Source organism: Phalacrocorax aristotelis, chromosome 2 (genome assembly GCF_949628215.1).
Source record: "Phalacrocorax aristotelis chromosome 2, bGulAri2.1, whole genome shotgun sequence".
In the NCBI taxonomy this organism is placed as follows: domain Eukaryota; kingdom Metazoa; phylum Chordata; class Aves; order Suliformes; family Phalacrocoracidae; genus Phalacrocorax; species Phalacrocorax aristotelis.
Window position 1 is genome coordinate 167,007,696 of NC_134277.1, and position 22,668 is coordinate 167,030,363.

A 22,668-nucleotide genomic window follows, 5' to 3' on the forward strand; every position below is an offset into this window, starting at 1 on the left:
GACTCTGCGGCTCCTCGGGGCAGGCTCTGCCGCTGCCTGCAACCGGCTCCCAATAGCGAGGAGCAGGCAGCGCCCTGCCCGCCCCTTCCTGCCTCCCCTGGCACCTGCCCCGGCCCCACCTCCCCGGGCTGCGAGCCTTCCCCTGCCCTCCTCCTCCTCGACTTGGGCACAGCGCCCTGGGGGCGGGGGAGGGGGGCCGCACCCCCTGCCTGCACCCTGCACCCCGCCGCCGGTGCTCGGCGCTGCCGCTGCCGGGCCCCTGAATGGAGCCCCGCCGCCGTATATACAGGGGAAATACGGCCCTGCCCCCGCCTCCCGGGGCGGGGTTTAGCCCCTTTCAACCTATCAGCGAGGAGTGATTTGTATATCCCCATGGCAACGCCCCGGGGAGGCTGTCAATCTCCGCGGGGAGAGGGCTCGGCGCTGCCCGTGGCTGCCCCGGCGGAGGGGGCGAAGGGAGGCGGACCCCTGGGGGACCCCTGGGGCACCCTGGGCCTCACCATGTATTTTCAGCCCCCCCAACCACCCTGGGCCCAAACCGGGTTGAGCAGAGTAGGAAAAAATAGGACAAAAAAAAAAAATTTTAAATTTCCTCCCAAAAAAATGGGAAAGACCCAAAATAGGGATTATTGATCCCAAATCAGGTTTTGCGTCACTAAGGGATCACACCCTGCGCCAGCGCCCCTTGTCCTGGGTGCAGCCCCTTCCCCCCCTCGGTTTTCTCAGGTGGGAGCAGCTCGGCGGCCTTCGCAGGCCATGGGGAGTGCTCGCCATCCTTGCAGAAAACAATAATACAATTTTTTTTTTCAGATTTTTGGAGGCTTTTTTTTGACGTTCCCCCAAGCCGTCGGCGCTGGGGGAGCAGCCGCACGCGCCGCAGCCGGCGTCGCGTCCGCCGCAAGAGGCGACGTTTGCGCCTGGCACGTGGCGAGGAGCGTCGCCAGCTCGAGGACCGCAACCGCCATCCCGGCACGGGGAGAAAAGGCATCGCCCGGCACCGAGCGGTACGTGGTGGGGCTCGGTGGGGCGGCCATGGGGTGCTCAGCCCACCGCAGGATGAGGCCCTGGACTGGATGCGGCCGCGCTGCTCTGAGCCCTGCCACCTCGTGGCTGCTGCAGCTGCAGCACGGGAGGAATGAGGATATTTGGGGCACCCGGGGCGAGACGGGGTTAACACCGGTGGGGTTGGGAGTCAGTGTTTGGAGGGGAGGGTCATGGTTAGTACTGGTGGGGGGGGTCAGGGTTAGGTTGGGGATGTGCACCGAGGTCAGGGTTGGGCCACGCAGCAGCCGGGTCCCAGCCGCAGGCACAGCGGTTCCCCACACCAAGGTGTTTGAGGGAAACTGAGGCACGGGGTAGTTGCCATCGAGTTGTCCCACCTAACCCCAAGCGCAGCCCCATTTCATCCCACAGAGGCTATCAGGACACCCCCACCCCCCCATTAGCAATCCCCTTGGGGCCCAGGATTGTCCCCAGCGCCCCGCAGGATGCGACCCAGGTCCTGCTACACCCCGACCCGGCCGCGTCCTGCCCCGCTGTACCCCACAGGCAGCTCCACAGGATGTGGGGGACGATGATCCCCTCGCCCAGCTGACGGCCGTCACCGCACGGGGTCTTGGGGACACTGCCCTTTGTGGGTGCCTATTGACCATTCAAAAACAGGGATTATTCTGGCCAAATTAATGTAAAAAAAGCTTTTTTTTTGGGGGGGGGGAAGAAAACCCTTTATCCCACCGCATTCCTAGCAATTAAACCCTGCCACCGTTTCTTTTACTGGATCCAGCCTCTGGAGGGTTTGGGGTCTTTGTTGTCCCCTTCCCCATCTTTTTCCTCTTACTGAGATTATATTGAATCGGGCAGACGGGGGGGGTTTGTCCCCCCTGGTAGGGTCATGGATGCAGGCAGAAAAAACCTCGTGTGTGTCCCCTGGGACCCCAACGATGCTGGACGTTATCCCATATTGGATAGCCTGGGACACATATCCCATATCGGAGACCCCAAACTTGGGCAGGTGACGATGGGGCCCCCCCCAAACTTGGGAAGGAGGGTAGAGATGGGACAAAAAGGATATCTTGCAACCAAAAATTCTTTTCATGGGGTGTTTTTAACACCTATTTGCTTAAGTGTGCGACGCTGACTGCAGCGTCGGTGTCCCTGGGCAGCGGGATGTCGGGGTCCCACACCGGGAAAGCAGGGAGGGGGTCCAGGATGTGGTGCCACCTCCCTACCCCTGGCATCATGGTCCTCCCTGGAGCTGCTTGCACCTTGGGGGCACCCAACCCCCATCGGCAGCTGCCACCCACGATGGGACAGGAGCCACCAAGGGATTAGGACCGGGCCAGGCTCCAACGGGGCCGTCGCTCGCCTGCAACACCCCTCTCCTCGGGTATTTTTAGCGGGGTGGCCGGGTACAGTGACACGGCCTGGGGAGCGCGGCCGGGCCCCGTGGCATGTCCCCAGCCCTCCCCGTCACGCCAAACGCCAGGGCTGGTCAGCTAAGTTTACTCGCAGGCGGTCGAGTGACATAACCAGGTTGGTGGCCGCGGGATGGCGGTGGGATGGCGTCACCTTTTTGCTTTTAGAGTTGGCAGCTCGGGTGCCCCTTTAACCCTTCAAGCGGGAGCTGGGTGTCTGGGTGCCCACGTGGGTGCTGCCTCAGTTTCCCCAGTTGGTTAAGGATGCACGGCACCCAGTCTGGGGTGCTGCAGGCTCGGGGAGCCCTCGCGGGGATGTCACCCCATGGTGAGGGTGGTGTCCACCATGACGCACCCTCCGTAAGCTGGTGCTACCATCTTGGGGCTGCTCCACCAGCACAAAACCAGGTGTTGCTGAGCGGAGAAGGGTCGGAAATGATTCTGGGAGGGGGGGAAAATCATGCAAAGAGGCTGATGCCCGTGGTGGGACCAGCTGTGGGTGTCAAGGAGGAGGAGGAGGGTAGGGGACAGCCACCCTGATGACAGGCAGAAAAGTGAGCCGGTGGGTGATGCTAGCCCGGCACCTGCTTCCCCGGCAGGGGACCAAGGGCTGTGCCAGCAGCACCCGCCGCAGGAGGGTTTTCCAGGAAATGTTTACAGTGCCCTCCAGAAACACTGCCCCGTGCCACCCCTCCGGCCAAGGCACCCCCAGGGCACGTCCTTGTCAGGGCCCTGGGACAGCCCAGCCTTGCACCCACCACCGCAGCACCCCCCCACCTTCATGGGGATGACGGATAAACCGCGCCACCGGAGCCCATCACCGAGGCGTCACGGCTGCCGGCGGCAGCGGGGGAACCCACCGGGGCTCAGCGACACCTCTCCAGGGGCCGTGTTTATCCCTACTCGGAAATTAATCACCCCCAAGCAGCACTTTAACGACAGCCGGCAATAAATTACAATCCTCCCCGGGAAGGGAGCAGCGGCGCCGGTGGGCGGCAGAGCCACGGCTCTCAGCGAGCTACTCATTGCCTCGCTTAATTAGTGCAGCGTGAGCCTTAATCCCCGTTAGCCTGCTCGTTAGGGAGCCGCAGCCGTAGGAAACACCGCAGCTCCTGGCCACCATCACCCTGCACCAGCCATCCCCGGGGACTTGAAGCATCATCGTCTCCTCCAGGGTGATTTTTCAGTGAATTTAGGGTTTGGGTTTTTGTCGGGAAACGACCACCTGAAGAAACATCCTTTCTGGGTAAAGGGGAGAAAAAGTTATAATAATTAAAAACCCTGAAAGATTTGGGGAGCAGAGCAGTGAGAGGTTTTTCATACAGTATCGCGGAAAAAAAGAGCAAAACCATGCTCCGACCAGGCATCCCGGGAAAGAAACTCTTTATTTACATATCAAAACACACAGGTTAATAAAAGACATTTAATATTGACCGAAACGACAAAGTTTTTATTAAAAAACGGCTCGCTGTACACACACCGGGGTATGAGTGCAGCCCTGGCGGGGCAACCCGCTGGTCCTCATAATGGCTGGGGGGGTGCTGGGGATGCAGCCACCCCAAATTGATCTCCAAGTGGCACTAAATTACCCCCAGCTGCTGGTTCGGCAGCAGGCAGCATGCTTAAACAGGAGCCCAGGGAGGTGACAGGCATTAATGACACTGTGCCTTCGGTGGCACGCCATGCCCCGAGTCACCCGAATCGGCGGGGAGGGGGAGCACCCCAGCCTGTAGATGTGGGGTGACAACAAGACCCCCTCCGTTGGGGGGTCACCTGGGGAAGGAAAACCCCCGTGGGGACTCGCGCAGCGCAGTTGCGGGGGGGAAATAGCAGCTGTCAGTCCCTCGCCGGAGGCGCAGCGCACCTGAGCTCACGGCATCGTGTGGCTCCGTCACCCACCCCGCTGCCAAGCGCAGCTGGGTGCTGGGTCCCCAGGGAGCCCCAGCGCTCACCCACAGCCCTGCTGACGCCTTTTCCCCGCAGGGCTTTGCCTGAAGGTGCTGCGCTTGTAGGGGAAGTGGATGGGCAAATCCGGCCGCCCCACATGGCTGCTCCCAGCTCTCGGCACCTCTTGGCAAGAGGAAATCCTGCAGCTGCCCCCAAAAATCACATCCGTGTGGGGGAACAGCATCCACCACCCCAAAATCCCCCTGAAAATTGTACCCATGGGTGCAAAAACCCATCGCACCAGCAGCTGCACAGCTGGCGGTATTTGGCTCAGCACGATGCCCCCCAAGTGCTTTGCTCCTGCCTGGATTTGGAGGGATCCAAGAAAACAACAAAAAACCCCGAAAGAGCTGGTTTGGGCCTCCCAAGGGACACCAAACTCCTGCAGGGATCGGGAGAGGCGGGGGTCAGGGTGCAACCAGCCATGGGAGACCCCGTCGTGCTGCAGGATTTGGTGTGAGCAAAACACTGCTCCCAGCCCACGTTTTCCCCAGGGGTGCTCTCGGCACATGGCTCCGCTCCAAGAAATCCCAAACCCAAGGGGATGGAGCGGGATGGATGCGGGTGGGCTCCTGGCACGGAGAGACTGGGGCCGAGCCGTACAAGGGCTTTACATCCCATTACATCCCGCCACGGTGACTCGTGAGCACCAGCCATGCTCGTCCCCGATATAGTGGCTGACCTGGATGCAGGCACGTTGGGTGATGGCACTGAACTCCTCAGGTCCCCGTGTCACCTCATGTCCAGGACAGCAGCAAAGCCGCAATCTATGGGAGGACCGATGGGAATGGGAGCCTCTTCCCAGTCCTGCAAGCATCCAAGGGGGCCTGGCGATGGGGTTCGCCTTCAAGAAACCAGCTGAAAAGATAATTTATTGGCAAATTAAAAGATTTCAAACAAAGCCGCTTCCCAGTGGGAACGGGTGGTGATTCCCCACGCCACCATCCGGCTCCTTGCCAAAATGATGCCCTGGAAAAGCAAGATGAGAAGGGGGTGCCGTGTCCAGCCGCGGCGTCCTGAGGTAGGTGCCAGGTCATGCCCGGCTCTGTGGTTCCTGAGCTGGTCGGCTGCCGCGGGGTCGGGTCTTGCTCATAGACGGGGCTTGATCTGCAGCCGTTTGCCTGCAGGGAGGAAAGGAAAAGGTGATGGTGGGAGGTGGGTGACACAAGTCTGGACAGCCCCGGGATTCTCCTTGCCCAGTTGTGGTGGGTTAAGGCACCGGACATGGGCACAGGCGCCGGGGATGCAGGTGGTCCTCTGCCCCGGCAGCACCCGACCCCAACAGCACCCACCGGCCTCACCTCTGCCACCCTCCTCGAGACGGGCATTTTCGGAGTCCCACAAGGATGCCGGTGGCAAAGTCCTCTTCCGTTTGGCGCTGCCTGGGAGCAGAAAGGAAGAAAAGAGGAGAAAAGTCATCAAAGTTGGCTCGGGTCGCCTTGGAAATCTCAAGATGTGGGCGCAGGAGCATCCCGAGCTCCTCTTCAGCTCCTGCAGGCCCATCACTTCATGCTTCAACAGTGGGAAAAGGGAGTAAAAGCTACCCCAGAGGGCATGGTATCACCAATGAGAAGGAAGAATTAGCGAGCAAGTGGAGAAAAATAAATGAGTCCACCAAACTGCATCCCATGCTTCCCATCCGGAAGCCTGCAGTAATGGTTGCAGCTTCCCCACCACCCTGCGAGCCCACTGGTGAGGACACGTGTATCCCCAACACAGTGCTCGGCCTCGCCTTGCTGCCCCGTGGCCTTTTCCCAGCCTTTTGGGGCAGAGTTGGTCCCTTTGGGGTAGGGACGTGTCTCCCTGCAAGCCCAGAGCCAACATCCCCCTTGGCCATGGCCGTGGGATGGAGCTGGGTGGTTCCCCAAATCCCTGAGCATCCTTAGCTCCCCCACAAGCCGCATGGGATGGAGGCACTCGCAGGTCCCTTCCCACCACAGAGCAGCAAGTCGGCCACAAAATCCCCAAGTTACGGGTGAAAAAGAAAATGAAAAGTAGCTGAACCTTCAAATTGCAGCACAGGGTGAGCATCAAGACCTGGGGCTGGGCTCTGGCCATGCTGGTGGAAGGTTTGGGGAACAAACGTTTCAGCCACCTCCAGCATCCCCCCAGAGATTCCCCGGGCGATGACTTCTGCTGGCTGAAGCACTGTGCCTCCCCCAAAGAGGGTCCCAGATGCTCGTATAAAGGCAAACCCCCATGAAGTGCCTGTGGGAGGTGACCTCTTTGCAAGATGAGCCCCGGCACATCCCGTGGATGGCGCAAAGTCCTCCTCCATTTCAATCACACGGCTGGACTTGCCTTTCTGCAGAGTTTCTCCTACTTTCCCAACCTGAGGGGTGCGGAGAGGTGGTTATAGGGTTTTCCCTGCCAGAACGAGGGGTGGGCAGGAGTGTGGTGGCCACTTGGGCGAGGAGAAGACACTGAGATGAATGCAGATGGGAAAAGGAGGTTTTCCAGAAGAACCCACAGCTTGTTGAGCAATGAGGTTTAGAGGGAAAAGTCCCCTCTCACCCAGGATTACAGGAGGTGAAGAAGATCATGGAGGAGCTAGAGGGAATCCAGCCCAAACCCCATCCAGATGCGGATGTTCTGGATAAACAGCAAACAACTTGCCCACATTTCCACAAAAACCCAACGTCGGCGCTCCCCGCTGCAGCCCACTTCCCAACGATGATGTCCAACGCGGAGGTGGGACCATGGGGCACCTTCGAGCAGCCTTGGAAGCTCAAAGGAGAAGGTTTTGGGGCAGGGGAGGCAGGAGGGGTGAGGACCCCAAGCAACAACCGATAACGGGGAGCCACCAAGAGTTTTTCTCTCCTTTTAAACTTGGGTAAACAAACTTGCTCAGAGTCTAAGCCACCGTGGCAGTGATACATAGCTTTTGAGCTAATTTATGTAAAATAAAGAGGGCTCATTTAGCACCTTTCCACCCTTAATATAACACCCATACATCAGAGGGCCGCACAGCAGCCACGACGGACTCGGCTATTAGTCACCGGCGACACAGCCAAATTCGGCTTCAGGGAACGGCAACGCTGAGCAGACGCCCATTGCACTCAGCTTGGCCTCTGACCACCCTCCTAATTTTCCAGGTGACCCCAAGTATCTCTTTTTGCATCAAGCCAAGCGGTTTTTCCCAGCCTGGGATTTCCAAATCTGGTCCCGGTTGCTGTAACTAGAGTCCAGCAGAGCTGCTGCTCATTAAGCCCGAGGGGTCAAGATCTGCGTCTCCTCATTCCTGCCCCACCAGCGACGGCGGCCCCGGTCCCACAAGAACAGTGGAAACAGCTCAATTCTTCCCCCAGGAAACTTCATTAGCTAATACCCGTGCAGTGGCATGAAACCCACGCTTTGCAATTCAAAGCAAATATGATTACAGAAGTAGAAATATAGATTTCTTTTTTTTGGGGGGGGAGAAAAAATATAAGGTGATTTTTAAATCAACCGTAATTAACTTCCCGACTTTGGTACGGGGTTGCATGGAGCCGAGATGCTTTCAGAGCATCCACGCTTGATTTCAAATGTATTCCTCAAAAAATCAAGGGAGGCAAAAATGAAATAAAACCAAAATAGGTTGTAAAAGGACTAAACCGGTCCCGTTTCTCACCTTGGATGGAGGGAGACGCTGCTCCTGGAAAGGATGATGCAGTGGATGCTTCACCCCATGGGGAGCAGCCAGGGAATGGCAAATGCCGCAGCCCAAAACACCCTGCCACAAAAGCCAGAGGGGGGACGACACACAGACCTGGAGAAAACAGGGGTGTCGCTTCACCCACCCCGGCAAATGAAAATATATTTTCCGCTTTTGTGCATGGGAGATCCTGCAAATGGCATGATCAATCTTGGGTCGCATCTTGTGCGCCTTCACTCTCTTCCCCCCCCCCGCTTTCTTCTCTGCATTTCGGCAGCCACACAATCCATCTTCCAGGAACCAGGTATATAATTTCTAGTTAGCGAAAGCCAGGCTAAGAAACCCCTTTTTCATTACGATGATTGAACTGCTTCCAAAGAGAAGAACCGAGGCTGGATCACGAGCTTTCCATCGAAAGCCGGGCGGCTTTTGCTGAGCTTGTCAGCCTCGCTGGAGAATTAGGACTTCCAGCGCTCTCCCTCCTGATGAAAATCAACATTTATTTTGCCTAAGCCTAAGAAGGTGTCAGGCAGATGGAGAAACTTGCCACTCTTCGTGAGGAGAAGGGAGGGAAAAGAAGGAAATCTAATAGAAATATATTATCAAGTTCGAGGAGTGGACAGTGCAGTAAATCACGCTTCAGGTGGCACCATTATATTTTTCAATAAAACCTGGCCTTCCCCCAGACGCCGCCGAGCCGAGCGGCTCCAGCTGCACCCGACGGGAAACTTAAAACAAAATTCGTTTTATCCGGATGCTGATACAGGGGGATTTAAAGGGATTTCAAGGTGGGGAATCCCCTTAGATGGGAGATAAAAGGAGGTGGGTCTGGTTCTTGTCCCCACATCCACTCCCTGCCCACCACTCCTGACCGCTGAGGGTTTTTTAAAATTAATTTTAATTGCTTAATTAAGATATTAATTCATTTTAATTGCTTTTCTCCCCAAGCTGCAAGGGTGGGAGGCAGCTCGAGATGCCTCACATCACAGGTGGAAAATGCCCAAGCCCCAAAGCCAGGGGATGCAGGGGAAGACGGCTCACTTGCACCTCTCCAAACTCCACCATCCGGCTACAAAAAGCTTTGCTGGAGGGAAATCGATGTTTTTCCCTTCCTGACCAACTTCCAGCCTCATGGGGTGGTTGGTCTCCATCGCTCTCCTGACGCTGCCAAGGGGTTTCATCCTCTCCTGCATCCATCCGGGCTCCAGGAAGGGGCTTTGCACGGGGGACAGTACCTGCAGCTGCCCTGCTCCTCCCCGAGAGCTGACCCCATGTGAAACGGCCCCAGAGATTAAAAAAAAAAAATCTTATTTCCCCAAAAAAAACAGCCTAATGAGGTGGCTGCAATTAGCAGAAGCTTTAACGGCCAGACAGCGAACGCTCCAGTTATTAACACAGCAAAAGGGATGCAAAAGTTTCCCAGCCGACGGCCGGGAGCACCGAGGCACATCCCAGCATTTCCTTGCTGAATTCTCGATGTTTAACACCACGAAGGGAAAGCCCCCAAACTCCACATACATTTTTTATCCCTGTTCCCTAAGGAAAAATATCCTTTAACCCCTTCCCGGCCGCTTTGGGGGAGCCTGGAGACTGGATCTTCCCTGCAAACAGCTTTTCTTTTTGCAGCAAAAGCACTCGGCTGAGTCAGCTCCCGGAGAAACTTAGGCTGGGAGATGCCTTTTCTTTAATAGATTAAAATTATTATTTTTTAATAAAGCCCAAGAAAAAAAGGTGGGATGGAAAGGCCACCGGCAAGGGCTAAGCCCCACAATTTTCCAAAGATCATTTTTCACCAGGAAAAAGCATCAGAGGGGCTGGACCTCCTTGGCTCGATCCCGCACTAAATCCACCTGGTGAGACAACCTGCATCAAAACCTCATGCTGCTGCTCTTCCACACAAACCTGCTGCCCCTGAGGAGGGAAATATCAAGGCTGGGATGTCGAGAGAAGCTTTTTCCAGGAGAAAAAGTGCTCAGATGGCTTTTTTTTTTCCTTCCCAATCGGGCTGTTTGAAGCGGGGGTGTGCGGGGGGGAGATGTCCTGCCACTGCCCATCTCCTGCCATGCTTGCAGAGCAGGACATCTGTGCCAGGATGTTCATTTCCACGCCTCCTCTCCTTAATTTCTCTTTTTTTGGAGGAGAAAAGGCATGAGAAAACCAGCCACGAGCTGCAGCTGTGGGAGAGGGGCTTCATCGGGTTGCGGGCACGGCTGAGGTGCTTTGTGGTCCGGTGGTACACATTGATGTGACGTATGGTGACCACCACATCTGTCCTCCACTGGTGAGCTGAGGCTTATCCTGAAGAAGACAGGATTTCACTGCTTGGAGAGCTCTTCCATCTCCAGTTTTTAGGTCATTAAATAACATGGGGGGGGACCAACACGGCTGCCAAGAGGCAGCGGGCTGAACAAGAGGGGTCTTTAGAAATCCTGAGCAAAAGCTAAAAGCCCTGGTCTCCAGAGCCTCCATCACAGGCGGCCAAGACCCTAAAAAACCGGGTAGAAAATTAATATGGGAGAAGCAGATTTCAGTCCTGGCAAAGGAGTGAGACTTGGCAGGTCTGAAAGTCGCCTGCAAATCGATAAGGGAAGAGGATTGGAAATGTGCAGGCAGCTTGGTCCAGGCAGAAAGTAAATCAGAGAAGAGTATTTTCGACGGCCTTTTGTGGGATAAGAAACAATGATTCTGATTCAGAGCAAGAGCCCAATTAGAAAAAGTCACAGCACTCATCGGGTTTACTGGAAGTTTCAACTAAATTGGCCACTTTGCAATAAGGGAATTAAACGGCAGTGGAGTTTCTGACTTTTGGACTTTCTCAGAGCCACCAAGACACAAGGAGACCCAGCCCCAGCCTTCAAGACCAACCACGTTATCTACAGCACCCCAAAACCTGATGGTAGCCCAAGCTTGTCCTAGAGTGGGATCAGGAGTTTAGTAGGGGATGGCAATGGAGGGGATGGAGATGGAGAGGATGGAGGGATGGAGGGAAGAGCTGCCAGGGGCAGCTGGGAGATGGGACCACGGGGCAAGGTCCACCAGAGAGTCCACCGTGGTGAGGTCCACCAGCCTGAGTATCAGCCCGTCTCTCCGGGCTGGGAAGGAAGCACCCATGACCGAGAAGATGTCTGAAACCAGTATCCAGGGTGGGTAAAAGCAACCTAAACCTCCCCCACTGCAGAGACCCCCACCAAACAGCCCCCAAAGCCATAAGGCCCTGCTGACTCAGGAGGAGAAGATGCAATTGCTAACGACCCAAGCAAATCCAGCCCCTTAACAGGAAACCAATTAGGCTGATACACGTTGTCCTGCTCAAGGGATGGGTGCAGCCCGCTACCTGCAGCTTGATAGATTTTTGCATTAGAAAAAGCAATTCTATTAGAGGTTTGTTAATTCAGTTATGAAAGAGTTTTGATGCTCTCTAATTAAACTCTCCCTGCATGCCCAACGGAGCGTGCGTCGGCCGGGGGGCTGGCGAGGGAAGCACCCACCTGCAGCAGGAGAACACAGCAAAGGCGAGGAGGAGATCAGGGTGAGCACAGGAGCATCCCATCACCACCTGCCAGGTGCATGGCCCATCCTCTCCATTACAAGAAAGATCTGCTAAGTGCCAGGAAAAGAGCTGGGAAGGTACCACCAAGGTTGATGTTGCCCCAGAGCCCTCCTGGCTGATGAGCCATGAGAAAGGGAGGATTCATAGAATCAGAATCATTAAGGTTGGAAAAGACCTCTAGGATCAGCAAGGCCAACCGTCAACCCACCGCTACCATGTCTCTTAAACCATGCCCTGAAGTGCCACATCCACACGTTTTTCAAAAACCTCCAGGGATGGTGACTCCCACACCTCTCCAGGCAGCCTGTGCCAGGGCGTGACCACTCTTGCATTAAAGACATTTCCCCTAATATCCAACCTAAACCTCCCCTGACGCAGCTTGAGGCTGTTTCCTCTTCTCCTATCACTAGTAACTTGGGAGCAGAGACCAGCCCCCCCCTCACTCCAGCCCCTCTCAGGCAGCTGCAGAGAGCGAGAAGGGCTCCCCTCAGCCCCCTCTTCTCCAGGCTAAACCCCACCAGCTCCCTCAGCCGCCCCCCAGCTCACTTGTGCTCCAGACCCTGCCCCAGCCCCGCTGCCCTTCTCTGGACACGCTCCAGCCCCTCAAGGGCCTTCTTGTCCCGAGGGGCCCAAACCTGAACACAGTGGGTTCACAGGTACTATCAGGAAGGAAGGTGGAGATTTCCTGCTCCCTGTCTGGACCCCGTCAATTTAGCCTACGAGAGCAGAAGACCTCAGGGGAAGGCAGGGATGGGAAGGCTGATTTAAGGGCAACAAGGTACATCAAGCATGCTCCTGACTCCCTTTTCCTTTCCCTGCAGACTTCAGGGCTTGGTGTCCTGCTGCCCTTCCTCTCCTTAGCTTGTCCTTGTCCCCTTGGTATAATCTCCTGAGGATCTGGGAGGTCTTGTAACTCCCATGAGCTCTCACCATGACCATTGAAGTGTCTCCACCTGCTCCTGCCACCTCCTACCTGCCTCCTAAGAGGTTCTGCTGAGGGACACATCCCCAGCCACGTGTCCTTGACTCCTCAGCTGAGACCACACCTGGAGCTCTGTGGGCTCCCCAGTATGGAAGGACATGGATATACTGGATCGAGTTCAGTGGAGGCCACCAAGATAGTCAGGGTTGGAGTACAGAACGTATGAGGAGATGTTTGTGACCACACAGAGAAACCAGTTCCCTATATTTTATCCACAAAAACACTTCCTCCATGATCCTACCAAGAGGAACAAACTGCACTATGTCCCACCAGGGTCAAAGCTGACAGTGGATGACGACTCCTGTCATCCCAGGACAACCCCGTGTGCTGCTTTGGCTGGGATAGAGTCCACGCGGGAGCAGGACACCCCGAGGCGTCTGTGGCTGTGGAGAAGTCCACATCAGGTACAGCTTGAAGAATCAGTGGCTGTGCATGAGGACATGCTGGAGCATCTCAAAGGGTATGTCTATGGATAAGCCCATGACAGAGCCGGTACATCCCTGGAGGGACTGCAGCCATGGGCAAGGCCGTGTTGGAACAGGTTTTCTTCTGAAGGGACTGTGGTTGTGGATAAGGCCACGCTGGAGTAGGTCTATCTCTGAAGGCTTTGTGGTCCATGGAGAAGGCCACGCTAGCACAGGTGCACCTCAAAGCGACTGTGGCTGTGGATAAGTCCATGCTGCAGCAGGTGTACCCCTGGAGAGACTGTGGCTCACAGATAAGGCTCCACTTGGAGCAGGTACAACCTTAAGGGACTGCAGTCTGTGGGTAAGTCCAAGCTGGAGCAGCGACAGGGGGAGGAGTTCATTGCAATGTTAAACCCTACGGTCTGGTCCAAAGGGACCAGGGAGGAGATTCTAATAAAAATACCTTTAAATTTTTGTAACCCGTTATGTGAATTGCATGTTAGAGGAATTACTATAGCAGGAACCACCCGAACCAGCACAGGACAAGCTTTACAAGCAGCAGTGCAAGCGCAGCAGAGACCTGACCTGAGCTGGCTTTGGTGCCCAATAACTCCACACAACATACCACGTCTCCTGTCCTGAGTGACACACCAGAACAGGCAGAGCCCAAAGTCATGGACTAAAGGAACTCAGTGGACATTTTGTGGATGTTTGTGGACATTTTAAAAGACATTTTACAAGGGTGGTTCATAAACTAAGGGAATGATTCATATGTGTATTATATCAAAGGATGGGAAGGAGGGTGGGGTTAATGAGGTTGTATTGGATAATGTGGGACTTAAACATAACACAAATGGTATGGAATAAGTGGTGGAGAATGTGCTGGTTTTGGCTGGGGTAGAGTTAATTTTCTTCACAGTAGCTAGTATGGGGCTGTGGTTTGGATTTGTGCTGGAAACAGTGTTGAGAATACAGGGATGTTGTCGTTACTGCTGAGCAGGGCTTACACAGAGTCAAGGCCTTTTCTGCTCCTCACCCCACCCCACCAGTGAGTGGGCTGGGGGTGCCCAAGGGGTTGGGAGGGGACATGGCTGGGACAGCTGACCCCAACTGACCCAAGAGATATCCCATACCATATGACATCATGCTCAGCATAACAAGCCGGGGGAAAGAAGAAGGAAGGGGGGACGTTCACAGTGATGGCGTTTGTCTCCCCAAGTCACCATTAGGCGTGATGGAGCCCTGTTTTCCTGGAGGTGGCTGAACACCTGCCTGCTCATGGGAAGGAGTGGAAGAATTCCTTGGTTTGCTTTGCTTATGCACGTGGTTTTGACTTTACCTATTAAGCTGTCTTTATCTCAACCCACAAGGTTGGGGTTTTTTTCACTCTTTTGATTCTCTCCCCACCCCACTAGAGAGGAGTGAGCAAGCAGCTGTGTGGTGCTTAGCTGCCGGCTGGGGTTAAGCCACAACAGCCTATTGTGTCCTAGCCCTCCATCCCCCTACCACACAGATGCTCTCTGGAAGGCTCCAGGGCATCTTCCACTGGCAGCTCACACCGATCCAAAGGGTTGGTTGCCTCACCTGGCTGCCAAAATAAGTTTTGGATCAAAGAGGTGCCAGAAGCAGCATTAAAGGAGATGCTGCAGGAGATGGAGACCCCACGGGACTCTCGGCACAGCCAAGGGGGACCGGCCGCATCCATGTGGAGGGTTGGCAGCACCAGCTTTCTCTTAAATTCCAGGAGCTGGGGATGGTTGGATCAGGATCTGGCACCAACGGGTGGCTCTCAAGAACGGGTCCAGCCCGGCAGAGAAGGGGGGAGATTTGCATTTCCAAAGTTATTCCTCCAGAAGTGAAAGCTGTAAACAAACCCAGAAGCGCTGTACCTCCACGAATTCCTCCAAAGCCAAAGTGTTTGAGCGTGCTCAGCGGAGCCGTTAAAAAAGACTGTAGCGAGCATCTTCCATTAACGTTACGACCGTGAAATATGACAATAAAATGATAGCCGTATGGTCGCAAATTTGCAGCCCGCCGAGTTGCTAGGGGTTTATCGTCACTCAAACGTGCAGAGAGCTGTAAAATGTTTACAGAAAGGGTCGTTTGCAGCTATAAAATCCTCTTTTCTCTCCTAAACAAGGCTGAGTGGAGCCATTTACAAACCCCTGAATGTTCATCGGGGGAGAGGGGAACATCTGTTCTCTCCAGGAGTTTTCAGTGATCTTCTCGAACAAATTAACTAAAATGGGTGCTTTCTAATTAAATTAGCACTCGATTGGAATGGTTTGCATTGGTGCGCTTGCTTACAATTAGCGCGGGGAGGCCAGTTAGGCTCCAGAGCTGGCTATTTAACTGGAAGGTGAAATATGGAAAAGCCCATTACCTGGAAACGGGTGTCAGAGGGGTAGCGGAGCCCGTGTTCCCTCTGGCTCTGCCCTCATGGATGGAGAACACAAGGAGGTGAAGAATGGGATGCTACCAAGCCCACCCTTCCCGGCAGGGATGCTTGGCTGGAAGTGGTTTGCTTTCCCTGTGATGCATAATCGGGCTTTTTGGAGGATGCTCAGAAAGCACCAGCACCCTCAAATTACTCCTCCAACCCCAGATAACAAGGCGGCTCTCGCAGGTTGGGAACCCTTCCCACGGGAGGACGACAGAGGGCTCCGCTCCACACATACAGACCACATCACTCCTTTCCAGCCCCCTTTTTCTATATCCCAAGGCCAGAAGCTGCAGGCCCCCACCAAGACCCTGCAAGCTGCTGCTGTTGCCCATGCTGGCCCTTAAAGGTCATCCCCAAACCACCGCTCCATCCCTCCCGCACACGGCACCGCTGTTCTTTCTTCATTCCTCCTGTGTTTCCCAGTATTAAAAGGGCATTTTCTCAAATTGTGACCCTTTAACCAAGCAGTTCAGCTCACACTGTAATAATATTCTGTCCTCCTTCTTATTTACTACCCCGCCAATTTGTGTGTCACCTTCAGGCTTTATAAGCAGAAACCGAGTATTATCCTTGGTACAAAGGCTGCAGCAGGGAAGGCGCAGACCCCCAAACCCCATCACAGATACCAGCTACTACCTAGAGCTACACAAGGCCTCATCCTGACCACCCGCTTAGCTGAGAACAGCACCTCAAGCTCACAAGCACGTGGCTTTAAAGGTGATTTGGCCACCATGAAGCATTTGGTCCTTAAGCAGCCTCTTTGGATGATGGCTTGTTAGTGGCTGGGGCTCCCTTTCTCCTGTTAGGTTATGGGGGTCCCTGGCTGCTGCTGCGCCCCCAAACCCCTTCATTTGTGTGTTGGGACGAGACTTTAATCACCGAGCGCACCCAGGCACCAGCACAAGCAAACCCATGCACCGAACAACATCCTCTTGCCCGGACTCACCGCCTGTGATCACCGCATCTGTTTTGTCACGGAAACTGCTTCATCACCAGATGATTTTACAGCCAGCTGCAATTCCTGCCCAGTTTTCCTTTCCTATGGATCCTCCAGCATCTGCTTTCCAAACACCACATCCCAGGCAAAGGTGACAGAGTACGGAGGGACCCCAACCCCGGACCCGCCAGCTCCCCACAGCCTTCCTCCTGCCATCCCTGGACTGAAGCAGCTCCTTCTACTCCTCCCACCCAAAACTCCTGGAAATCATCCTCCTCTGAACACGCAAACCAAAGTTAAGAGGAAAAGGATGCCCTCGCTGCCGGCGTGATGCCTCTGCCCTCTCAACCAAGTTACTCCAGGCTGCCAAGTGCAATCCAAGGCTTTTCGACAGCTTTCTTGTCAGCGGATTAATTGCTCTGTCTTCATCACAGAGATAAAAAAACCCGATTAAGCCGCTGCTTTGGGAGCACTTGCCTGGCCCCGCTGCTGAGATCAAAAGGGAGTTGAACCAGGGCCAAGGAGAGAGAAGGAGGGAGGCACACGGGGAAAGAAATACAAGGAAAGGGAAGCCGAGCGCTTCACCCTGCGTCACGGAGCTTTCCCAGCCGGAACAGCACGCGCTCGCCTGTGACTTCAGGAATATGTTGCTAATCCTGGGAATTTTCTTCCTGACAGCGTTAAGGCATCTCAGCCTTCCATGGCTCAAAGTGCTTTGTGGTTGAGCCAGGCAAAGCCTTGCAGATCCTCAGCACCCGCGTATAGATGACCGGGAAAACGCCCCAGCCCCGCTTTCTGTGCTGAATTCATCCCTTCTCCCAGTGGGATCCTGCTCCAGCTGCACACTTGGTTGGAGGATGCCCAGGACTGAAGACAGAGGGGGATGCTCCAGCCCTCCGGTTCATACTGAGACGCATCTTGTGCTAGCCGAGCTGGTGGTGGGGATTTCATCATTAGATTTCATCATTACTGCCACAAAATATTTTGATTTCTGAGCCAGACACTGTCTCCCCTTCTGTGATGGTGCTCAGGAGATGTACATCCCTCCAGCAAAGGACGGGAGATGAAAAGAAAAGCATGAGCATAAGCCGGCCAAAAACCTCTCGCCCAGCGCTGGGAAGGACGGGGCGATCTCTGCCTCACCATCTCCACGACCTCTGCTCCCGCGGACGCATCGCCAACGTGCCCCAAAGAGAGGAGGAACCAAGTAAAATGTTGGAGATGGAGAAATGCAGCTAATCATGAGCCGCTTTGCAGAGAAACAAAGATGTTTCTTCTCATCGCTTCAACAATTTCCTCCTGCTTTCAAACAGTTGAAACATTACTGTGAACTTTTCCAAAAATCAAAATAGAAAGTCGAGGCAGAAGCTGTTCCCTCTCATGCATTCGAGTTCATAAGAAGTTTTGCTCATCTTAAAACTGCCTTTCCCAAAAATTTCACTGTTCCAAAGCCTCCTCCCCCAGCTTTTAATAAAGGAGCAAAGCAGATCACCTCAGACTAGCACAGCTCTTCCTTCAAACTTGTCATCTCCGAACGCCCCATCCCACCTCCACCAGGGATGTTTTTATTTCAAAGCTTTGAAGCTACTTCACACCAGGAAACACAACGGTCCCGAGATCCTGAGATGGTCCTGAGGTCCTTTTGTGGGTCCAGCGATGAGGCACAGCATCACTACATCCCTCTGAATCGCCCTCCTATGGGGGACCGCTGTGGCTCCATCACAGGAATGAGACAGGATTCGTCATCGGATAATTTGTAGGATAAGGAAGGAGGAGCTGGTGATAAAAGATGGGGACAAAATCCTACCGCATAGTTTTGGGAGCAGAGCCAGGGGCTCGTGCCGCTGCGTGACCAGAGATGCAAATCCCAGTTGCCATCCCAGGGTAACTGGTTTGGCAAATCATGAGGAACACTGATCCCACCGAAACCTGTGGAGAGCAGCGGGGGAATAACTCTCCCGCTCAGTGAATTGGCGCACGTGTGAGCAAAAGCAGAGCAAGCGCTTCCTACCAGGCTCGTCCTCCGACTCATCCTCGTCCTTCTCCACTTTGCAGTCCTGGTCACCGGGGGATGCTGAGGACTGGAGGGAAATGAAGGATGGCAGCTTTTGCAGCCAGCTGCTTGGCGAGGTGTCCTCTTTCCAAAACTTCACCTCTTGCTCCGTGCTGGAGGGTCCAGGCATTTCCCCATCATCGTGGAGCTGAGCTGGATCATTCCTGCAGGAGGCACATGGGAAAAAGAGTAAGGAAAAATAAAATGATCCCGCTTGGCAATGCTGGGCATGGTATCATGTGTGATGGAGGAGGCTGGGGTGAAGCACCGGGGCCACACACAGAGGCTCTCCGGGTTCCATCCCAGGCTGTTCCGTATCTCAGATTTCCCAGGAGCCAGCTCGGATTCAGCCGGAGTTTCTCACCACCCCAGCTGGATTCCCTGCCCTGTGCTTCCCTGCAGCTCTCAGATGCTCCCGGAGGTGCTGGGCTCCCCTTCAGGTGCCAGCTGGGCAGAGCGAGTGGAGGAGAGGAGAGATGGAGGGTGTAGGGAGCAGGGGATGGCTCAGTGATGCCCCGCTGGGCTTGGCTCAGCCCCAACCCTGCTGCCCTCCTCTGAGCCCAGCTAACGTGACACTTCAGCGCCTTCAACACCTCCAATGATGGTGCCAATAAAGGAAAAAAAAACCCTCTCGAGCAGCTTCCAAGCTCGGGCATGCTCCCTTCCCCACGGAGGATGCCAGGAGCTGGCCCCGGGACACGAGGGGAGTGCCTCCCTGCCGCCCATCCCTGCGTTCATGCCTCCTTACCTAATAAGAGCAAGGAGCTATCTTACACCTCATTCACACTGGGGACGTGAGCTGGGTGTCATTCCAAGGCTCTTCTGTCACCCGGGATAAGTTCAGAGAATCCACTGAGTGCTCTTCCCCGTTCTGCTACCTTACAAGGCAGGGCCAGGATGAGGCCCAGGACCGGGCAAGAGCATGGACCAGACCGGTGCAGCTCCCAGGTCCTCCCATTTCCATCTCACCTTCACCCCCACATCCCACTGCAAAGAGCTGTGGAGGAGCTGAGCATCCCAGCCGGCATTTTCTCCTCCCACTAGCCAGGATTTTTAGATTTTGGCTTTTAAAGCCAAATTTCAATTTTGCCTTAAGTTTTAGTTACATTGGGATGTAGTGGTTTTGCAGGCAGGGCTCAGGGGTGAGGGCAGAGGAATGCAAGGATGTGCCAAGCTCAAGAAAATCTGTCTCCCTGCAGGGATGAGGACCAATGAGTCCATCAGCCTGCAGGCTCCGTCCCAGCACCCAAAAGCATCATCTTTGCCCAGAGAGAGCTCAACGAGCTTCCAAGGATTAACCAAAAACCAGCCCAACATCAAAAGGTTTTACAAAGACTGTTGTATCTCCACATCTGTCCCCATCTCTGCTTCTTCAGGCAGCGAGTCCCACCCCAACGGCAAGTCCCTCCACGCCACGCTGAGGGCTCAGCTCTGCTGAGCATCAGCAGGGCTCTGCTCTCCATTGCAGAGGTGTGGAAGAGAGAGGATGGTTTCCAGTTTCCCACTGAGCTACGGATAAGCTGTACCCATTTTTGGTGGTGGAGTCTCCATCAGGGCCTCCATCTGCCTGGAGAAGAGGAGGCTGAGGGGAGACCTTATTGCTCTCTACAACTCCCTGAAAGGAGGCTGCAGTGAGGTGGGGTTGGTCTCTTCTCCCAGGTAACAAGTGATAGAATGAGAGGAAACGGCCTCAAGCTGTGTCAGGGGAGGTTTAGATGGATATTAGGAAAAATTTCTTCACTGAAAGAGTGGTCAGGCACTGGCACAGGCTGCCCAGAGAGGTGGGGGAGTCACCATTCCTTGCTGGGGTTCAAACAACATGTAGACGTGGCACTTGGGGACATGGTTTAGGAGGCCTTGGGGGTGTTGGGTTGGCGGTTGGACTTGATAATCTTAGAGGTCTTTTCCAACCTTAATGGTTCTATGATTCTATTTTATGACTCTATCTCCCAGGAGGAAGTTCTACAAAAGCCTTGGAGATACCTGGAGGTGCCAAAGCCCTGGGCGACACATTTTTAAGGATGAAGATACCCACACTCCAACGGCACACATTGGGTAGCAAGATGCAAGCTATCCTCTCTTTCCTCTCCATTGGCTCTTAATCTCTCCTTCGAGCACAGACCCTGCCCAACCCTGTTGCCCGTGGTGGCTCTATCAAGAAGGCACCACAGTGACCCACATCAGCGACATCTTAGAACAAACCAGCACACAGATGGATATACGTCTGGAAGGGGAAACATCCAGAGCAGGCTGGGAAGCAAACTGTTTAAGAACAGCAAAGGAAGTTTCTTCTGCTCTTTCCTACCTGCCCGTCTCCTCCCACACCCATTTCCGCTTGGTGGGGGGGTCACTGCGGTCCCCGTCTTCTGCTTCTCTTGGGTGGCGCTTCTTCTGCGGGTGCAGCAGCTTGCACCGGGCACCCCTAGGGCAGACACCTTTCTTGGCAAAGTCGGGGCAAACCAGCGTGTGCTTCTTCTTGCACTGCAAGGGAAAAAGAGAGCAACGTTGGGAAAGGCAGCCTTTAGCACCAATGCATTGCTAAAGGAAGAGAAGGATGTGTTGGTGCTTCCTTCTCCATATCAAAATACTATTCCATGCCAAAATACTCTTAAATACTTAAAAAATAATACTGTCCTCCGGGAGACACTACACACTCACCCACAGCTTTCCAAGTGCCTCATTTTAAGGACCCAAACCACCAAAGTCATAAGAGCAATGATCTACGCCCAAGGTGGTGATGCTGGGAGGTCCCAAAGAGGTTAACTGGGCTGAAGAAATTGGTTTTGGAGAGGGTTTTCTTGTCCCAGACGTGTTTGGGACTTGGGGAGGAGCCGGAAAGAGCAGCAACAAAGCATGGTCCTTGTAGGACTTATTCTGGGGTCGCTGCCTGGACCACCCTCCTGACGAAGGTGGCCCAGGGTTGAAGCTCAATACAGCTCTGCTTAGGGCATTGTAATGAGTTTGACTGATGCTCTCCTGTCTGAGGAGACTTAGTGTGGCCGCAGCACGGCACTGGCAAAATGACGGCATCAAGATCTTCACCCTTAAAAGCGCTTCTGCGCTCCCAGCCCAGCATTTTGGTGGCTCCCAGCACCAATGCTCACAGTCATCCCTGCAGCCACTGGCTGTGCCAGTGGGAGGGAGACATCAGCAGTGCTCCACAGCGTCCCCTGGACAAGGCTTTCTGCTGGGAAATGGCAATATTTGGCAGCAGGAAAGGCAGGAAGACATGGAGGCAGGGGAGAGGAGACACCTTCAGGTGTGATTTCCAACTGGGTGGCTGGGAATATTGGCTGGGGGAAGAGAGAAAGAACAGCTTTTCTCTGATCTCCGACTGTTCCCAACACTGTGACAGCAACACCCGGCGACCCAGAGTTTCTCCCAGCATGTGTCAAGGGATGCAGGGTGGGAGCAGGTCCTGGTGCCCTGCTCGGCCCTCTGATGACCTGGGTGGACTCACTCCCACCCCGGATGCTCCACCCCACCTCACCCAGCTTGGCTTTAGCAGGGAGAGGAGGCGTGCACCACGTCGTGACAGCCATGGCGAGGCGCAACCCCACACACACGGCGCAATGAAGGGATCACAACATCCCCGTTAACATTCTTCCCCATGTGGATCCTTCCACACTTGGACGCCCATGCTGCAAACCTCTTTGCTACAGGGTAGCACAGGGATGCAAATTTTGCACAGGTTTGAGGGAAAACGGGACAAATCATAGAATTGCAGAATGTCCTGAGCTGGGAGGGACCCACAAGGATCATTGAGTCCAACTCCTGTCCCTGCACAGGACAACCCCAAATTCACACCAGATCTCTGAGGGCCTTGTCCAAGTGCTTCTTGAATATTGCCAGGCTGGTGCCGTGATGCCTCCCTGGGAAGCCTGTTCCAGGGCTCCACCACCCTCTGGGGGAAGAACCTTTTCCTAATGCCCAGCCTCACCCTCCCCTGGCACATCTCCCTGCCATTCCCTCAGGGCCTGGCGTTGGTCACCAGAGAGGAGAGATCAGCGCCTGCCCCTCCTCCTCCCCTCGGGAGGGAGCTGCAGAGCGCCATGAGGCTGCCCTCGGCCTCCTCTGCTCCAGCTGAACAACCCCAGGGACTCCAGCCGCTCCTTGTACGGTTTCCCCTCTAAACCCTTCCCCAACTCCGTGGCCTCCTCGGGACACTCTCCAGTAGCTTTATACCCTCAATGTCCTGTGGCGCCCAACGCTGCCCGCAGCACTCGGGGTGAGGCCGCCCCAGCGCGGGGCAGAGCGGGACAATCCCACCCCCCTCGCCCGGCTGCGATGCAGGGCTCGGT

At 54.9% G+C, this 22,668-nt stretch overlaps 1 protein-coding gene across 1 annotated transcript in view; it reads right to left on the minus strand.

The window, feature by feature from the left end:
- Positions 1 to 3,780: 3,780 nt before the first annotated feature.
- Positions 3,781 to 22,668, minus strand: part of ZC3H3 (zinc finger CCCH-type containing 3) — a 192,638-nt gene continuing 173,750 nt past the window's right edge. Inside the window, exons 10-13 of the mRNA XM_075085955.1 lie at positions 20,673 to 20,848; positions 18,326 to 18,531; positions 5,663 to 5,743; positions 3,781 to 5,482 (exon numbers count right to left, since the gene is read on the minus strand). Coding sequence (XP_074942056.1) covers positions 5,451 to 5,482; positions 5,663 to 5,743; positions 18,326 to 18,531; positions 20,673 to 20,848 — 495 coding nt within the window. The 3' untranslated portion in view covers positions 3,781 to 5,450. The remainder of the gene's footprint in view (positions 5,483 to 5,662; positions 5,744 to 18,325; positions 18,532 to 20,672; positions 20,849 to 22,668) is intronic.